General features: G+C 44.6%; 2 protein-coding genes across 4 annotated transcripts in view; both read left to right on the top strand.

Moving 5' to 3' along the window:
- The first annotated feature begins 38 nt into the window (after positions 1–38).
- Positions 39–2,588, top strand: BCAS2 (BCAS2 pre-mRNA processing factor). The gene is made up of 7 exons (XM_062605452.1): positions 39–197; positions 290–382; positions 465–535; positions 627–788; positions 1,135–1,185; positions 1,572–1,652; positions 2,160–2,588. The coding sequence occupies exons 1-7, from the start codon at positions 105–107 to the stop codon at positions 2,287–2,289; spliced, it is 681 nt and encodes a 226-aa protein (XP_062461436.1). The 5' UTR covers positions 39–104; the 3' UTR covers positions 2,290–2,588.
- A 949-nt stretch (positions 2,589–3,537) lies between these two features.
- The window catches only part of TRIM33 (tripartite motif containing 33), a 32,767-nt gene continuing 21,211 nt past the window's right edge, over positions 3,538–15,093 (top strand). Inside the window, exons 1-4 of one of the 3 annotated variants that reach the window (XM_062605641.1) lie at positions 3,538–4,000; positions 11,703–11,821; positions 11,923–12,070; positions 14,300–14,432. In XM_062605641.1, the coding sequence (XP_062461625.1) occupies positions 3,568–4,000; positions 11,703–11,821; positions 11,923–12,070; positions 14,300–14,432 (833 nt within the window). In that variant the 5' untranslated portion in view covers positions 3,538–3,567. The remainder of the gene's footprint in view (positions 4,001–11,702; positions 11,822–11,922; positions 12,071–14,299; positions 14,433–15,093) is intronic. The other 2 variants (XM_062605638.1, XM_062605639.1) reach the window with 2 other exon arrangements.

Genomic DNA, 15,093 nt, shown 5'->3' with positions numbered 1-15,093 from the left:
GGCGGGGCTGGGCGGGGAGGGGCCGCGAGGGGCGGGGCCGGGTTCGCTGCGCGGTGCCGTGGCTGAGGTGCGACGCGCAGGCGCAGTGCTGGCCCGGGCGCATCATGGCGGGCCCGGGGCTGGTGGCCGGGGACGTTGTGGTGGACGCGCTGCCCTACTTCGACCAGGGCTATGAGGCGCCGGGCGTCCGGGAGGCGGTGAGTGTGGGCCGGGCCGGGCCGGGCCGGGCCGGGGAGGCGGGAGCGATCTGGGCCAGGAGCCGAGGTGCCTGACGCCCTGTGTGCGCTAGGCCGCGGCGCTAGTGGAGGAGGAGACGCGGCGGTACCGGCCCACCAAGAACTACCTCAGCTACCTGCCGGCGCACGACTTCAGCGCCTTCGAGGTGAGGTGGACCGAGCTCCCCCCTTTCCTGCCCCTTGCCCGGGCTGGGCTCCCCCCGCCGCCTCACCCGCGCCTTCCCGCAGACCGAGATCATGCGGAACGAGTTCGAGCGCCTGGCGGCCCGGCAGCCCCTGGAGCTGCTCAGCATGAAGAGGTAAACGGGGTGGCCCCAGGGCCGGGGGGCACCGGCCCGAGAGCGGAGTCTCCCGCGCCCCGTCCTGAGGCGGGCGGGCGTTCTGTTGCAGGTACGAGCTGCCGGCGCCGTCCTCCGGGCAGAAGAACGACATCACGGCGTGGCAGGAGTGCGTGAACAACTCCATGGCGCAGCTGGAGCACCAGGCCGTGCGCATCGAGAACCTGGAGCTCATGTCGCAGCACGGCTGTAATGCCTGGAAAGTGTACAACGAGTAAGGCTTTGCGGGACCTCGCTGAAGTTCTGGCTTCAGCTTCTCTGTGGTTGAGGTGTTTCCCTGTGTACATCAGTGGGGATCTTCAGAACGTATCATAAAATCCCAGACATGTTTAGGTTGGTTGGGACCTTAAAGCTCATCCAGTTCCAGCCCCCTGCCATAGGGGGCAGGGTGCTCCAAGCCCCGTCCAACCTGGCCTTGAACATTGCCAGGGATGGGGTAGCCACAATCGCAGGTTCTGGACTCACTCCTGCACGACCTTTTTGTGGCTTTTTGTATCTTAAATGGGTCAGAGCCAGCAATTGTATGTGTTCCTAACACTTTGCTTCCATTGCGCTCTTAGGCATCTGGTTCATATGATAGAACAAGCCCAGAAAGAGCTTCAGAAGTTGAGGTGAGTGATTTTTTTCTACATTTTTCAGAATGAAGTTGGAAGGAAAGTGAGCCTCTTCCCCCAGGCTGTGCAAGGCTTGTGTGTGTGCTGCTGCCACAGTCACAGGAAAAAAGACCCAGTAACAACAGTAATTAACAGATCTGACCCTGCCATCGTCAAGCAGTGGGTTTGAATGTTGGAAGTTTTGCTTGTAGTACAGCGGAGGTTTTGTGTTTGTGCTTTTATTGTTTCTGTCTATCTGTCTGTCTGTCTTAGGGTTCTGTACTGGGATTTGTCCATCTATCTGTTGCAGTTACAGCCCTGGCTACACAAATGTTTTATGAAATTAGAAATTACAGCTTGTAAAGAAAGGAGATAAAAAGAAATTCATCTTTTTTTCTCCCCAGGAAAAACATTCAGGATCTGAACTGGCAACGAAAGAACATGCAACTCACAGCTGGGGCCAAGCTCCGAGAAATGGAATCCACGTGAGTATCTCAAGTTCTCTGCTAAACCTTCCACAAGTAAAGCTTCTGCCTGGAATTCTTCCGTGCAGAGCATCTGTGATCTTTCCGTACTGTTGTGGGATGTTACCGTGGGAAAACTGCTTGTTGCTTTGCACAAAGGGTTTGTAATTCAGGTCTGTGTGAGAGTCACTACAGTTAAGTGAATCAGTGAGCAACAGATGTGGAAGGAGGACACATCAGCTCCTTCAGAGTGCCTAAACTGTTTTTTAAACTCTTTAAATACTGGCAGTCAGTGGGGTTGATTCTAGTAAATCTCTGCATACAAAATCTTGACAGGGTTAAAACCTACGTTTTTTAACTTTGGTTGTTCAAACCACCATTGCTACTGACGGATGTTTATCGTGTTGAGAAAAACACTGCATTATTCCATGCCTTTGTGCTTTTTGGAGCAATAATTGTCTCTTTATTTTAAAGCAGAGGATGGTTACATAAAACTTAAAGGCTTTTTAATTTTTTTCTCCCTTCCAGATGGGTGTCTCTTGTCAGTAAAAACTATGAGATTGAACGAACCATTGTGCAGCTGGAAAATGAAATCTCACAAATCAAACAGCAGCACGGTGAGGCGAACAAGGAGAACATCCAGCAAGACTTCCAGTGACTTCACCCTTGGTGTCTCACTGCAGCATGTGTTAACGCAAAAACCTTTGGAGATGCTGTGTCTTTGTAGACATCTCAAGTTGCAGTTGTGTGATGTTACTTTCATTGTTTCTTTTCTTTGTTTTCATTTCTAGGACTCAAAATGCTCTGTTCACATGTGTTATGTGCATAGTTAAATGTATTTTAATTGGTTTGTGAATTGTTTTGTTTTTAAATACCAAATGTAGGAGCTCTTAAAAATCTATTCATGATTTTACATTTTCCCCTATGCCTTTAATAAACACAGTTTTGCTATCTTTATGGCTTTTGCTTCGTGTTCAAAAGCCAGCCTGCGAGCAGTCTGCAGAGTAAGCCTTGTCCACTGAACCCAGTGACTGGCACTGCATGGCTGATGTGTGTGAACTTGAACCCACTGTGGGAGACTGAGCCTGGGTGGAGGTTGCTGCTGTTAGAGTATTTGTAACTGGCCCATGCCAGCCTGGGAGAAAGGCTAGGACAGGGTGTACAGCATTGCACAGGTACTTCTTTGTGCATGTGAGGGGTCCCAGTTGGACTGTGCCATGCCTAAGGGATTTTCATGGAATCACAGCCTGGTTTGGGTTCAAGGGACCTTAAAGCTCATCCAGGTCCAACCCCTGCCACAGGCAGGGTCACCTTCCACTAGAGCAGCTTGCTCCAAGCCCCTGTGTCCAACCTGGCCTTGAACACTGCCAGGGATGGGGCAGCCACAGCTTCTCTGGGCGCCCTGTGCCAGCGCCTCAGCACCCTCACAGGGAAGAGCTTCTGCCTAAGAGCTCATCTCAGTCTCTCCTCTGGCAGGTTCAAGCCATTCCCCTTGTCCTACTTTGCTGTCGCTTCACACCCCTTTTCCCACGGGGTTTTGTGCCCCGTGCTACACGGCTGTCATGGGAACGCGCATTACCTTCTTCCGTGTACTTCTCACCCTCCACCGGAGCCCGGTACGGCGCACTGCCTGCAGGTCTTAGCATCGTAACACACCCGCGTTCTCCGGTGCTCCACCGCCATCAGCTGCAGGGCCCCAACTCCCGTCTCTGGGATACTCACTGCGTTCAGAGGGCTCCCCACAGCGCTCTGCTGCTTGTTCCTCTGTGGGAGCGGGTGGTGATGGGGACACAGCCCCTCCCGCCCGCCGGGTCCCCACCGTTCCCTCCGGGCGGGAGCTGCGGGTCGCAGCCGGCCGGGCCCCGCCTCCATTGCGTGAGGCGCGCGGTGACGCCGTACGTGAGCGGAGCGGGGAGCTGGGTTCAAAGGAGGAAACATGGCGGAAAACAAAGGAGGCGGCGGCGGCGGGGAGGGGGCTGCCGAGGCCGGGCCGGGCGGAGGCGGCGGCGCGGAGCCCGCGGCCGCCTCCCCCTCGGCCGCCGTGCCGCCTGAGGAGCGGGAGAGTCCCGGCGCGGCGGCGGCGGTGGAGCGCGGTCTCGGGGAGGCCGAGGCCGAGGCAGCGGCGTCGGGGCCCGGTGTCGTTCCAGGGCCTGGCCCCAGCCCGGTGCCTCCGCTGACACCGGCGGCGCCGGGGCCGTTTTCGCTGCTGGACACATGCGCCGTCTGCGCGCAGAGCCTGCAGAGCCGGCGGGAGGCCGAGCCGAAGCTGCTGCCCTGCCTGCACTCCTTCTGCCGGCGCTGCCTGCCCGAGCCCGAACGGCAGCTCAGCGTGCCCGTGCCCGGCGGGGCGAACGGCGACATCCAGCAAGGTGAGTGCGGGGGAAGCCGGCAGCGCTGGCGGCTTCTTCGGGAGGTTCCTCTGCGTTGCTTGCAGGTTCTTGTCTCTGGCATCGAGCGAGCTTCAGCTTTTCCGGGCTTGAGCCCGCAGTTTGTCTCGGCCTCGTTTGACAGCTCTACCGACAGAGCTTGCGTCCGTGCCCGCCGTTGCTGCTGCTGCTCTGATCCTCCGGGATCTCTCTTACCACGCCCATCAGCAGTTTGCGCCGTGTTTGTAAGCCAGGGCTGAAACTTGTGAGGTCTTGGAATTGCAGCGTGAATTGCCTTGTACATTGTGTTCTGGCTTTCAGGGGTGCTCCAGCAGAGGCGTGTCTGTGAGGGAGTGTTCGGCTGGTCAGTACTCGAGGAAAAATACTGTCGAGTGAGGTGTAGCTCACTGTTGTTACAGTATGACATGGCTTGCTTGGCAGTGGTGTGTGGAGTACACCTGCTTTCCGTTTCGTGTGTCCTGTGGTCCGAGTTAAACCACTGCAGTGCTGTTTGTCGCTTGACTTGCTGTGCCTGTGTACTCTACGCATGTATAATTCCTGTGCCGTCGAACGAGTGTAAACTGCTCCTTCCAAGTGTGTGTATTGAAATCGCAGCTTGATTTTTCTTTTAAAGCATTCAGAGATAGAATTGAAAAGCTTCTGAAGCTCTTCATAGAGCGACTCCCATGCTGTTGTCTGCAGACCAAATGAGGGCCTTGGGAAGTGGTTTTGCAGCTCTTAATTGGGCCTTGTGGTCACTGAGACCTTGTTTGGTGGCATCTTTCTGGATTTAGCAAGGACTTGAGCCTTTCCTGTGTTGCATAGTGAGGTAATTAACCTGACTTGGTAGTGCTGCTTTCATCCAGACTGTCCAGAAGCAGTTCATCTAGGATGTGGTCTTTGAAAGTCCATTGCTTTTAAAAAGCTGATGAATTCAATGTAGCTGATAAATGCAGTAACTAAAGCACTTGGGCTTGTGAACCCTCTTGTTAAATTCCAGATTTTATATTTTGCATTATAGATGCAAATGAAAGATACAGAACTTGAAGCTAAGTTGATTTTATAGCCATCAGCAGGATTATCTGCATCTTGCTGTTTCTGTCAAGATACGAGTGTAGGAACACCGCAAAGCCTTAGGTTCTGAAGTATGTGTAAACTGGAGTTTCACTTCTCGCTACATGTATCTTAAGAATGCTTTAATCTGTTATTTGAAGTAAGAATTCCCCTTTGGGTTGCTGCATCAAAAACTTTTGGGTGATGTGAGCATCATGGGTGTCTTTGCTCCAGGAAACTACACTGGTAGAGACATGTGTGATCTGTCGCGGTGGTACAAATGCACGTTATGTACAAAATGCATGCATGTTTGCATGCACAAATGCATTAGCCCAGCAGGTCACTTAAGAACGAGGCGTTGACCAGACAGAAGATGCAGGTTTGTGGACAGTGCTTGCCACTTGTAAATGGAATCAGTTAAATGGCACTTGAAGTGCTTACCAGTCAGTCAGGTCCAATATGAGCATTCTCAGCATCCAGAGAAGTACTACATTGCTTAATCATACAGGTTCCTTCCCTGCTGTCATGAGTTTTGATGGTCATGATGTGTTACTTCCCATTCTACTGCTTCTCTAGTCTCCTTAAACACGAGCAGGTATTTTTTCATGAAGGAAGAATTTATGAAAAGTGGTACCTATAGCTATACCTGAAACAGGTTACACTTAACTGCAGGCTCTCAGTTCTTGTTTATTTGCTGTACTATTCTATATGCATTTAAATTTGTCTGCTGCCATTTTTACTGTCTCTACACCTAGATAACGTAATTACAAGTGTTATGGAAAAGAACAGGGGTTTCTTTGTCATTTTCCTGGTTTCTTTGTTAATTAGCTTTAGATTTTGCTCTGTAAGAGTTGTCAGTATTAACAGTAATAAATACCTGTATTGATTGGGTAATAACTGTGGAAGGCACTTACCAGGAGTTGAGTGCAACCTCAGTACCTACAGAACAGTTCTGTGTCCTCTCCTGGTGAAAACATGCTGTTGCTCTTGGGGAAAACAGAAGGATGCTTGAAGGCAGGAGTTTGTGATCTATATCAGCATCTCTTCTCCTACCCTGTTGCCACTCCCTTGAGAGACACTGCTAGTGAAGACAGAAGAATGGTCTCAATTCCCACAGGTTTAAGAAACTGACTTAAATTTAAAAGCACAATCTGAAGTTGTGGCTGGCTCTGTTATAGAGAAGTCACTGGTGGGATCATACCTATCGTGGTAGTGACAGATTGTTTTGGCTGTTGTTTATGTTGGGGGAAAAAGTATTTTGTTTTGTGTATTTAAAGCATACTTTTATGCCACTTGTTAAACATAAAAAGTAACATATGCAGCTTAATGACTTTCTAGGTCATTGGAATGTGTGTTTATTTGGTGGATAGCTGATTGCTTAATGCCCAGTGTTTCAGCTGTCCAGCTGCGCTCTTCCTTTCAGAGTGAACAGGTTACAAGAAAATGCCACCTTCTGTTTGATCACAGTGTTCTGAAAAAGGCTTACGTTGAAGTTAGAGATTTCAGACTGTTACAGATCCCACAAACCACCTTGTTCTGCACCCACTGCTGCAGCTGCTCCTGGGAAGAGACTTGTTTGGAGGTTTCACTCTCATCGAGATATTTACAATCTCTCATAAGAAGATTATCTCAACAGAGGGAATGTGTGGCCCTCCCAGCTCCCTGAGAATGGCACAATCTGCATTAGCTGGAGGATGCTTTTGGGGAGCCTAAGGGAAACCTCCACAACTTAATGTGCATGTATGTATAATTTGAGGAACAGTCCATTTACTACTGAGTGCTGTCATACCTAGTATCATAAATTATTTTGATAGCTGAATTCAGCTCCTGTACCCACTGTTTGTGTATTTAGAAACCATGTATTAATCACACCTTAAATTGTGCAGGAAGTAGTTTTAATTTGCTTTGGGAGGGGGCCCTAAAACCAGTATGATGGCTGGGAGAGTCTGACACAGCACTTAAACTGAATTCAGTTGTAGTTATTGTATTTTCAGTCTCGAAAGCTGAAAACTCCTGCATCAAATAGACTGCTTTAAGCTGTCTCAGTGCAGACCATCTTGGGTTTAGGAAATGTTAGCATACGTCACCTGAATTTTCTTGGTTCTTTGGCTTTCTCCTGTGTTGATAAGTGAGGGTCATGGATTTATATCTGCTGGATCCCAGCAAAGGCCAAGTCCTGACAAATGTTCAGTTCATCTGGGCTTATTAAAATCTTGGTCTGAAACTTAAATTTTGTTCTAAATGTAATTTCAGTGTATTTTTAAAGGACGCTTTTGTCTGGTAACATTCTAGAGCATGTGTCATTTTTATAAAAATAGATGTCTGTGACTGCTATAAATTGGTTTTCCTCACTAAATATAGCATGTTGTCAGGTCAATGCATGACATTTGTGATACAAGCAAGGGTTGTTTGTCAAAAGCAAAGGCAGAGTTAGGAGTGGACCTTCAAAGCAGTTATTTTTCTTCCAAATGTATTTATATTCTGATAGATTTCAGTGGGATCGTGTCACTTACCTGACCCGGGAGGGTTTATTTCAAGGTCTAACCCCTGACGCTAGATTAAGGTTGTTAATGTATAGTTATATGGAGGAGTATTTGGACCCTTACATTTCTGTGAGAAGTAAATATTACGCATGTGTAGTAACTACTGTTGGTGCTCTCAGCCAGTAAACGAAACCTGGCAGAGATGCGTTCCTTGGAGGACTGCAAACATGCCAAGTCGGAACTTCAAACGGAAGTCTGAGTTATTAAATCGCATGAGTGCTTGCAAATATTTTCTGCCCTGGGAAGCTTTATCATTACAATAGTGTAAATGTCTGCAAGGATGAAGCCTCTTTTGCAGGCTTTGGAAACTCCAGTAGGGAGGAATGGCTCATGATGTGAGAAGGTGGCAAATGAAACCCGCCTCTCTTTGAGTGGGGTTAGCAATGCAAGGCAGGCTTTTCTTACCTACTGAATTGGTGGGGCTCAAACCAAATCTCCAGGCAAGAAATTATTCCTGCTCTCGCTGAAATCAACCTCACATAGGGTAAGAGGAGAGAAACAAAACCTGATTTATACTACATGCAGCAGATGAGGGGCAGTAAACCTGATTGAGAATGTTTTTGCTGTTCTGGATAAAGTCTGAAGAAGTGTGTGACAAAAAGTAGAATCTGATTTGAACTGCACGATTGACTGGGAATAGGATGTAATTCACAGTGTGACTGGAAATGGCAGGGAAGGGGAAATGTGGTACATACAGCTGTGTATATCAAGTATGGTGTGTTTGTGCTCGTGGTTGTTACAGGTCTTATTATGAGGTTTGTGATTAAACAAGTAGAAAAACTGGTGATGTGAGTCCTCCTCAATGCAGTGTAAGAAGCTGGAAGTCCACTCCTTACCTGCAGCTCTTACAAAACAGCTCCTTACTTTCTGTGGCCTTTTAGGTCCAAAGGCTGATTGTTCTTGGATTTCTTCATGAAAGTGATACTTCCCCCCAGAGCAGCTGTGGATGGTGACATTTGGGGGGGGGGGGCTTTTTTTTTTTCCTTTTTGGCACCTGAAGTATAACTCTATTCCTGGAGTTAATGCTGATGAAGGTATTTTGATGCCAGTGTACTGTAAATCAGATGGGAACTGCTGTTCAAAACAGGCCCTCCGAGTTCCATGTCATGTAGTCAATACTTACTATATCTCCTAATATTTTTTTGCCAGGGAAGAAGCATTTCTGCTTTATGGATTAGTAAAACCAAGTTGTGTAGGATTTGAAATGGGAAGTGTGAAAGAAACTTGCCGATTCTCAACTCTTCAGTGCTGCTATTAACCTCTTGAGTGTTGATGTATGTGGCTTTGTATTATTTTGAAGCCGTTTTTTAGAGTGTGGGATGTCTTTACGGTAATAGTTTGGATTGGGAGAGATGATAAACCAGTCTGAGCTTCCTAATTTCTATGAATGTGTCTAATTCTAATTCAACTTTGATCTTTTAAGAATAGGGTTGGGATTTTTTTCTGTGTGCTGTCGGATACATTCTTTGGATGTAGGTACATGCCCTTTCTGAAAGCAGAGTTACAGTGGAAATGTGTATACTGGGGCTAAATACGTTTGTGTTGGGGTGGGTGGTTGGTTTGGTTTTGTTTGTTGTTTTTTTTAATCAGTATTAAGCTTCTAAATTAAATGGGTGCAGAAAACCAGTGCAGTAATTTCTGCTGTGGGATGATACTTGTGTTTCATTTCAATTTTCTTACATAAGAAGTATTTCGGACTGAAACTGGCAATGAAACCTTGTTTTTCTAGTAAGTTATATAAACATTTGAGCCAAGCTTGTCCTAAAATGCATTCACATGAAATCCTTACCATAAACTTCATTAGATGGCAAATGACCTCCAGTTTTGTCAGGTAAGGATTTCTTTCTGGTTTTCTTCTATGTGTGTGTTATTTCAGCATGATCTTTATCTACTTTTCCCTCTCCCCTCACAAAATTAGCCACATCTGTATGTTTTCCATTTGGTTTCTAGTACAACCGATGCTGCATTAATTTGGCTTATATTAGATTCAAAGAGCAGGACATGAGTACGAGTTGCTCATATAATATTGGAAAGCTACTTTGGAAGTAATTGAGGGCATTGAGATGTGAAAATGAAGTGTATATGCTAAATAAGAATTGCAAGGCCTCATCTTAGGGTTATGTTGTATTGAGATATGTGCAGAATGCCAGTGAGTACTGGTGTGCAAAGTGTGCTTGAATATGGAGTTGCGGAATGTGGATGTTTGACTGTCAGCAGTGTTTGTGGACTCCATGTTCCCTGTGTCCTTCCAGAGAGATGCAGTGGTCAAGGTAGAATTACCCATGGTCCAAATCCAGCCCATGGGCTGCCATTTGTGTTGCTCTTCTGACATGAAAAGGCTTGAGTTTATTCAAGCTTTTAGTGATTTGTCTGGTTTAAAACCGAAATCCAAACCTGCCTTACAGGAAGCGCTTTGCTTTGGTGGAGTTTGACTTCTCTTTGTGTAAAGATTATAAATCTTGGATGCTTTTGTGCTTCCTGCAGGATTTTTGTATGATCAGCCCAAGACAGCACTAAAAATTAGATTTAACTGTGGCCTGGTTTTAGATGGAGCATTTTAATGGTTAGAAACTTTTGGCCTGTAAGTATAGGCACATCAGCAGATAGGTGACTTTCATTATAGTATTCCCTAAAGAATGTTGTCTCTCAGTAGTAAGAAAATCTGAAGGCTCTGCATATGTAGAAGCTTCATTGTATATGTGAAAGCTTTTGTACATGTAGGTACTAGAACACTGGCTATTTTTCACATCCTGTACTAGAAGCATGTTTGGTTTGATGGTACAGGGACTTCTTACTTGGATTCACATTGCTCTGCAGTGAATCCTGTGTGTTCTGAAGCCATTGTTAATTTTAGCACTTGAAAAAATTAACTCATTTACTACTAATGTAATTAATCTCCCTGAAATAAGTCCTGCTGTTTTAACTGCATATCCACAAAGGAGTTGAGCATCATTTAATTACACTTACTTTCCAAAGTCATTTCAGGTGTCTCTGTGTATAAAAATACCCAATTGCTTTGAAAGCTTCTCCTTGAAAATGGTGATGACAATGAAGTTGTATAGCAACTTCAGACTAGGTGTTAACCACTACCTCAGAGGTAACTTAGGCTTTCAAACTTTTAATGTCTGTTGTTCACAAAACATCTTTAAATGTCAGTTTGGATCATGTAGCAGGTTAGTGCTCCACTGAGGACTTCAAGCTCTAGTTTAGCAATTACAGAGGATAACAAAGCTGGATACTGGAAAGGAACTAGTCTCATCATATCCGGTGTTAAAGCTACGTGTGTATGCATTTACATCTGTATGTGCAAAGTGTTGTATGTGCTGCAGAAAGGTAGGTGTAGCTGGCATAAGAGGAATTTTTGATGTCAAATTGTGGCTTTTGGTATTTGCCTTCCCTGCAAAACACAACTTGGAAAACCCCTGTAACCTTCAGGTAGTTGGTCTTACTCATCTGTATCCCTTTCCTAATGTTTGTCTTGAGACAGACTGCACAGTAGATGGTTGTAAAAATTAATTAACATGTGTCTTGAGTTTATTAAACTAAAATGGGGGGAAATGAGGATATTTGCTTGGGGAGAACAAATGACTGGGCTAAAAATACATGGTTTATACATATTTTGGGGGGAAGAAATCAGTAGTAAAACCTGAGTATGATGTAAAAATTATCACACCCTCATCTTAGGAAATGGAGCCTCTTCTGAAGAGAGATGCATGTGGTTTGTGGGGGTTTTCTTGTTCATGGTTTGTTGTTGTTGGGGTGCTTTTTAGGAGAAACTGTTACCTGTAGGTAATGGCTGCTTTTAAGGGTAGTGTCTTTTATCACAGAGTCAACCAGGTTGGAAAATACCTTTAAGCTCATCAAATCCAACCATTCCCCAGCACTGCCAAGGCCACCGCTAAGCCACAGCACTGGGGGCCTCATCTACATGGTGTGTGAACACTTTCAGGGATAGTGATTCCACTGCTTCCCTGGGAAGCCTGTTCCAATTTAGCCAAGTGAAATGAGCTGTCCGAGGGTTCTGTTTTCATTCTTGTGATCTTTTATTCCGGGAGTGTTGTTTTTTATGTTCTTTATCTTAAAATTGGGAAACACTTTCTGTCTTGCAGTTGGTGTCATCAGATGTCCCATATGCCGCCAAGAATGCAGACAGATAGATCTGGTGGATAACTACTTTGTAAAAGACACATCAGAAGCACCAAGCAGCTCTGATGAGAAGTCAGAACAGGTATGGCACTTTCCTGCTTGCTGGAATTCGCTTGCTGGCTTTGTCTATACATGTTAATGCTTTCCAGGAAAATGATGGTAACTGCCTGTTTCCCTTCGCAGGTGTGTACAAGCTGTGAAGATAATGCTAGTGCTGTTGGATTTTGTGTAGAATGTGGGGAATGGTTGTGCAAGACTTGCATAGAAGCTCATCAGCGAGTAAAATTTACTAAAGATCATATGATCAGAAAAAAAGAGGATGTTTCTTCAGGTGAGTGTGTGGGTATCACTATAATAAGCTCCTTTTCTTTGGCACATATAGAAAGAGACAGAATTATCTGGGTAAGAACCAATTGTATGTATGGCTTTCTCCAAAGATTTGGGAAAAGTTTAGTAAAAAGCTCCCAGTGCAGAATTTGTAGCTCCAAAAATGGAGGAAAAATTAAATTTTAAACTCAAGTGGGTTATTTACTCACACTTTGTACAGTGTGATATCCAAAGGAAGAAATATCTTAAGTAGAGAATGAGAGAGCAGTCTTTGGAAAGAATTTAGATCTTTGGAAAGAATTTAGATCTATTCTTAATAATCCTTTACTTTAGGAGAATAACTAAATGGAGGATTTAAATCTGGAGAGTACTGACATATCCAGTGGCTAAGGAAATTCACCAACTACAGCAAAATGTATAAGGAGCAATTAGAGAAGTATGCACAGATAAGCTCATAGCCATATTCAGTGTGATGTTACTGTTGTATTGATATTGCTGAGTAAATGTGGAGTTCAAATGTATTTTAGGTTAGCAAAATTTAATGTGTGAACTGTGTGTGCACTTTGGTTAGAAGTACAGCTTTATAGAACTTCTTAAACTGTTATTTGACTCTGTATTGTTTATAACCTGCTGAGGTAATGTGGAAAACATTCCCGAAGCAGGTAAAAGGAAGCTGGATTTTAGCTTAGAAGGTGTTATCTGTAAATGGGATTCAGATTTAAAGGCCTGTAGGTTCTACACAAGCTGAATGTGCATGAAGACTGATCTGACTGAGGAGGAGAGATCTTCACGTTCTGCTCTCTCTGTCTCTCCATTTAGAATTAAGATCCTCATGATTGTTTCATTGTGCTATATCAAAAGGGTAACTGCTTTGCTTTCTGCCAACTCTCATCAAAATCAGATTAATAGTTAAAATTTGCTATTGAGCTTAGTTCTTTTAGAAAATGATCTTATTTCACTTGCTCTGTAAAAAACTTCATTTCTGGAGAGGTTTCTCTGTATGTCTTATTGGGTGTTCTTCAAAAAGAAGTATTACCTGTTTTAAGTTTAAACGTATTAATCCTACTACGTGAGAAACACGGTGAAATCAAAGTATAGGGCCCTGCAAAGTGTTACTGATGTTACTGATGTTCCTCATTAGGAGAGCTATATTGTGACTGTCAAGGTGATACTGTAGCTCTGCTTCCCCTTCACTAAACCTGAGGCAGAAGTGCCAAAAATTGGCTGTTCCAATAAAATAAACCTTGTATCAGAAATGTAGGTTGGTGTTTGTAGGAAGCCAGCTTGGAGCTGGTGTGGTAGCCTATGGCAAGAATGTAGCCTTCCTTTGACCTGACCTAGTGATCCTTAGAAACTGTCTTGACTGTTGGGGATGGCAGTTCATTATTTTCTTGGAGGAGCTTGTGCCTTCTTTCTTATAAGAACCAAAGATACACCCTGGAGACTTTAAATTCCTGTTACTGAGTGTCAGCTGTAGATTCATGAGCTCTCTTTTCTTTACAATAACTTGCATGATATAACAAGCTTCAGAAATGTTGGAGACATTCATGTTTAAGACATTTAAGACATTCATGTTTTAAACCTTACCTGCTGTATCTTCCAAAGGCTGCTTTCCTCTGTGCTAAGCTCAAAGTATTCTTAGAAGACTGCAGAACTTCTTCGTAAGCTCAACTGCTTTTTGACATTATCGTCTATTATTTGCTAAAGTGGAAAAGGGAAGCAGATCAGCTGGAGTTTAAGTAACCCTTAACATGGGCAATGTTTGCTTTGCATTTACCACTTCAGTTGCATATGACTTGATGAGCTTTATAAAGGGTTTGTAGTGACAGTTTAGAAAACCTAAGGGTGTTTGACAGTGTAAAAGCTCGTGAAGTTTGATCCGTCCTTCAGTGCATCAGGTGAAATTGCACACAGTTTAACTGTGACCATGTGTACACGATCCTGGTGTTGTGTACAGGCTTTGCATTCTTACAGATGCCAGTGTCTTGAGTGGTTGTGATAGGAGAGGAATTTCTCCTCTTTCAATACAATCAAGTAGAAGCAGCTATAAGCTGCTGGCACTGTAAATACTTCAATGAGAACCTATTAATGGGAACTTGAGCGTGAGAACAGGTCTATAGTTGTCTTTCTCCACATTCTTGGTTGTTACTGGGCTTGGAAGTGAGTTGTTTTGCTCTTCAGATCGTGTCAGTTTGATTTTTACAATGCAAAACTGGTTTATTTTTAAAAACAGAGGCCGTGGGAGCATCTGGTCAACGTCCTGTTTTCTGTCCTGTCCACAAACAAGAGCAGTTAAAACTTTTCTGTGAAACATGTGACAGGCTGACATGCAGAGACTGTCAGTTACTGGAACACAAAGAACACAGGTACAAATATTACCATGTCTTAATTCCTGTGGTGTGCTTTCTCAGAGGATGAAATGGCATTTTATGTTCTAAATACTGTTGTATGTGCTCTTTGGGCTGAAATGATCCCTTGCTAAGGAAAACCTGTGTGGAGTGCTGAAAACTTTGAGCTTCATGAAGTATCCTAAGAGCAGATTCAAACCAACATGGGCTGAGGTGACTTGGTGTGATTGTTACTGGCATTTACCAATGCTGTCAGGATTTGAATAGAAATTGCTACAGCCCTGAGTACCTGGTGCTGTAAAGAAGCAGAAAGTGAAATAGTCGTGGATGAGGTAATTTCTTAAAAGGGCATCTTTTCTTAGGCACCAGTTGTTCAATTTAGGGTATTTTTGTAAGGTATAAATTTTGCATCGTAGATTAATATATTCTTATGGTATTAGAGGGGAAAAATTGCATGATTTTAGTTTGTTGAACATTGCCTCACTCCAAGTAAAAAGTAATGCTGGTATTTGTTTCCAGAGCTTGCTGGTAGAAATAGGTTGGAACTTCTTAAGATCCATTAAAACTTCCTGCTCTTTGGCAGCTCTGTTGTAGAGTTGTTTGAATGTTTGAAAAAGTAGTTTGCAGTGTTATAATAGAGAACCTGGGGATAAATAAGTATTTATCAGCCACTGCAGCA

This window comes from Pezoporus occidentalis, unplaced genomic scaffold (genome assembly GCF_034315485.1).
Source record: "Pezoporus occidentalis ecotype Australia unplaced genomic scaffold, CSIRO_AGI_Poc_V1 ctg92, whole genome shotgun sequence".
Taxonomy (NCBI): Eukaryota; Metazoa; Chordata; class Aves; order Psittaciformes; family Psittacidae; genus Pezoporus; species Pezoporus occidentalis.
This window is presented reverse-complemented; position numbering and strand designations above follow the sequence as displayed.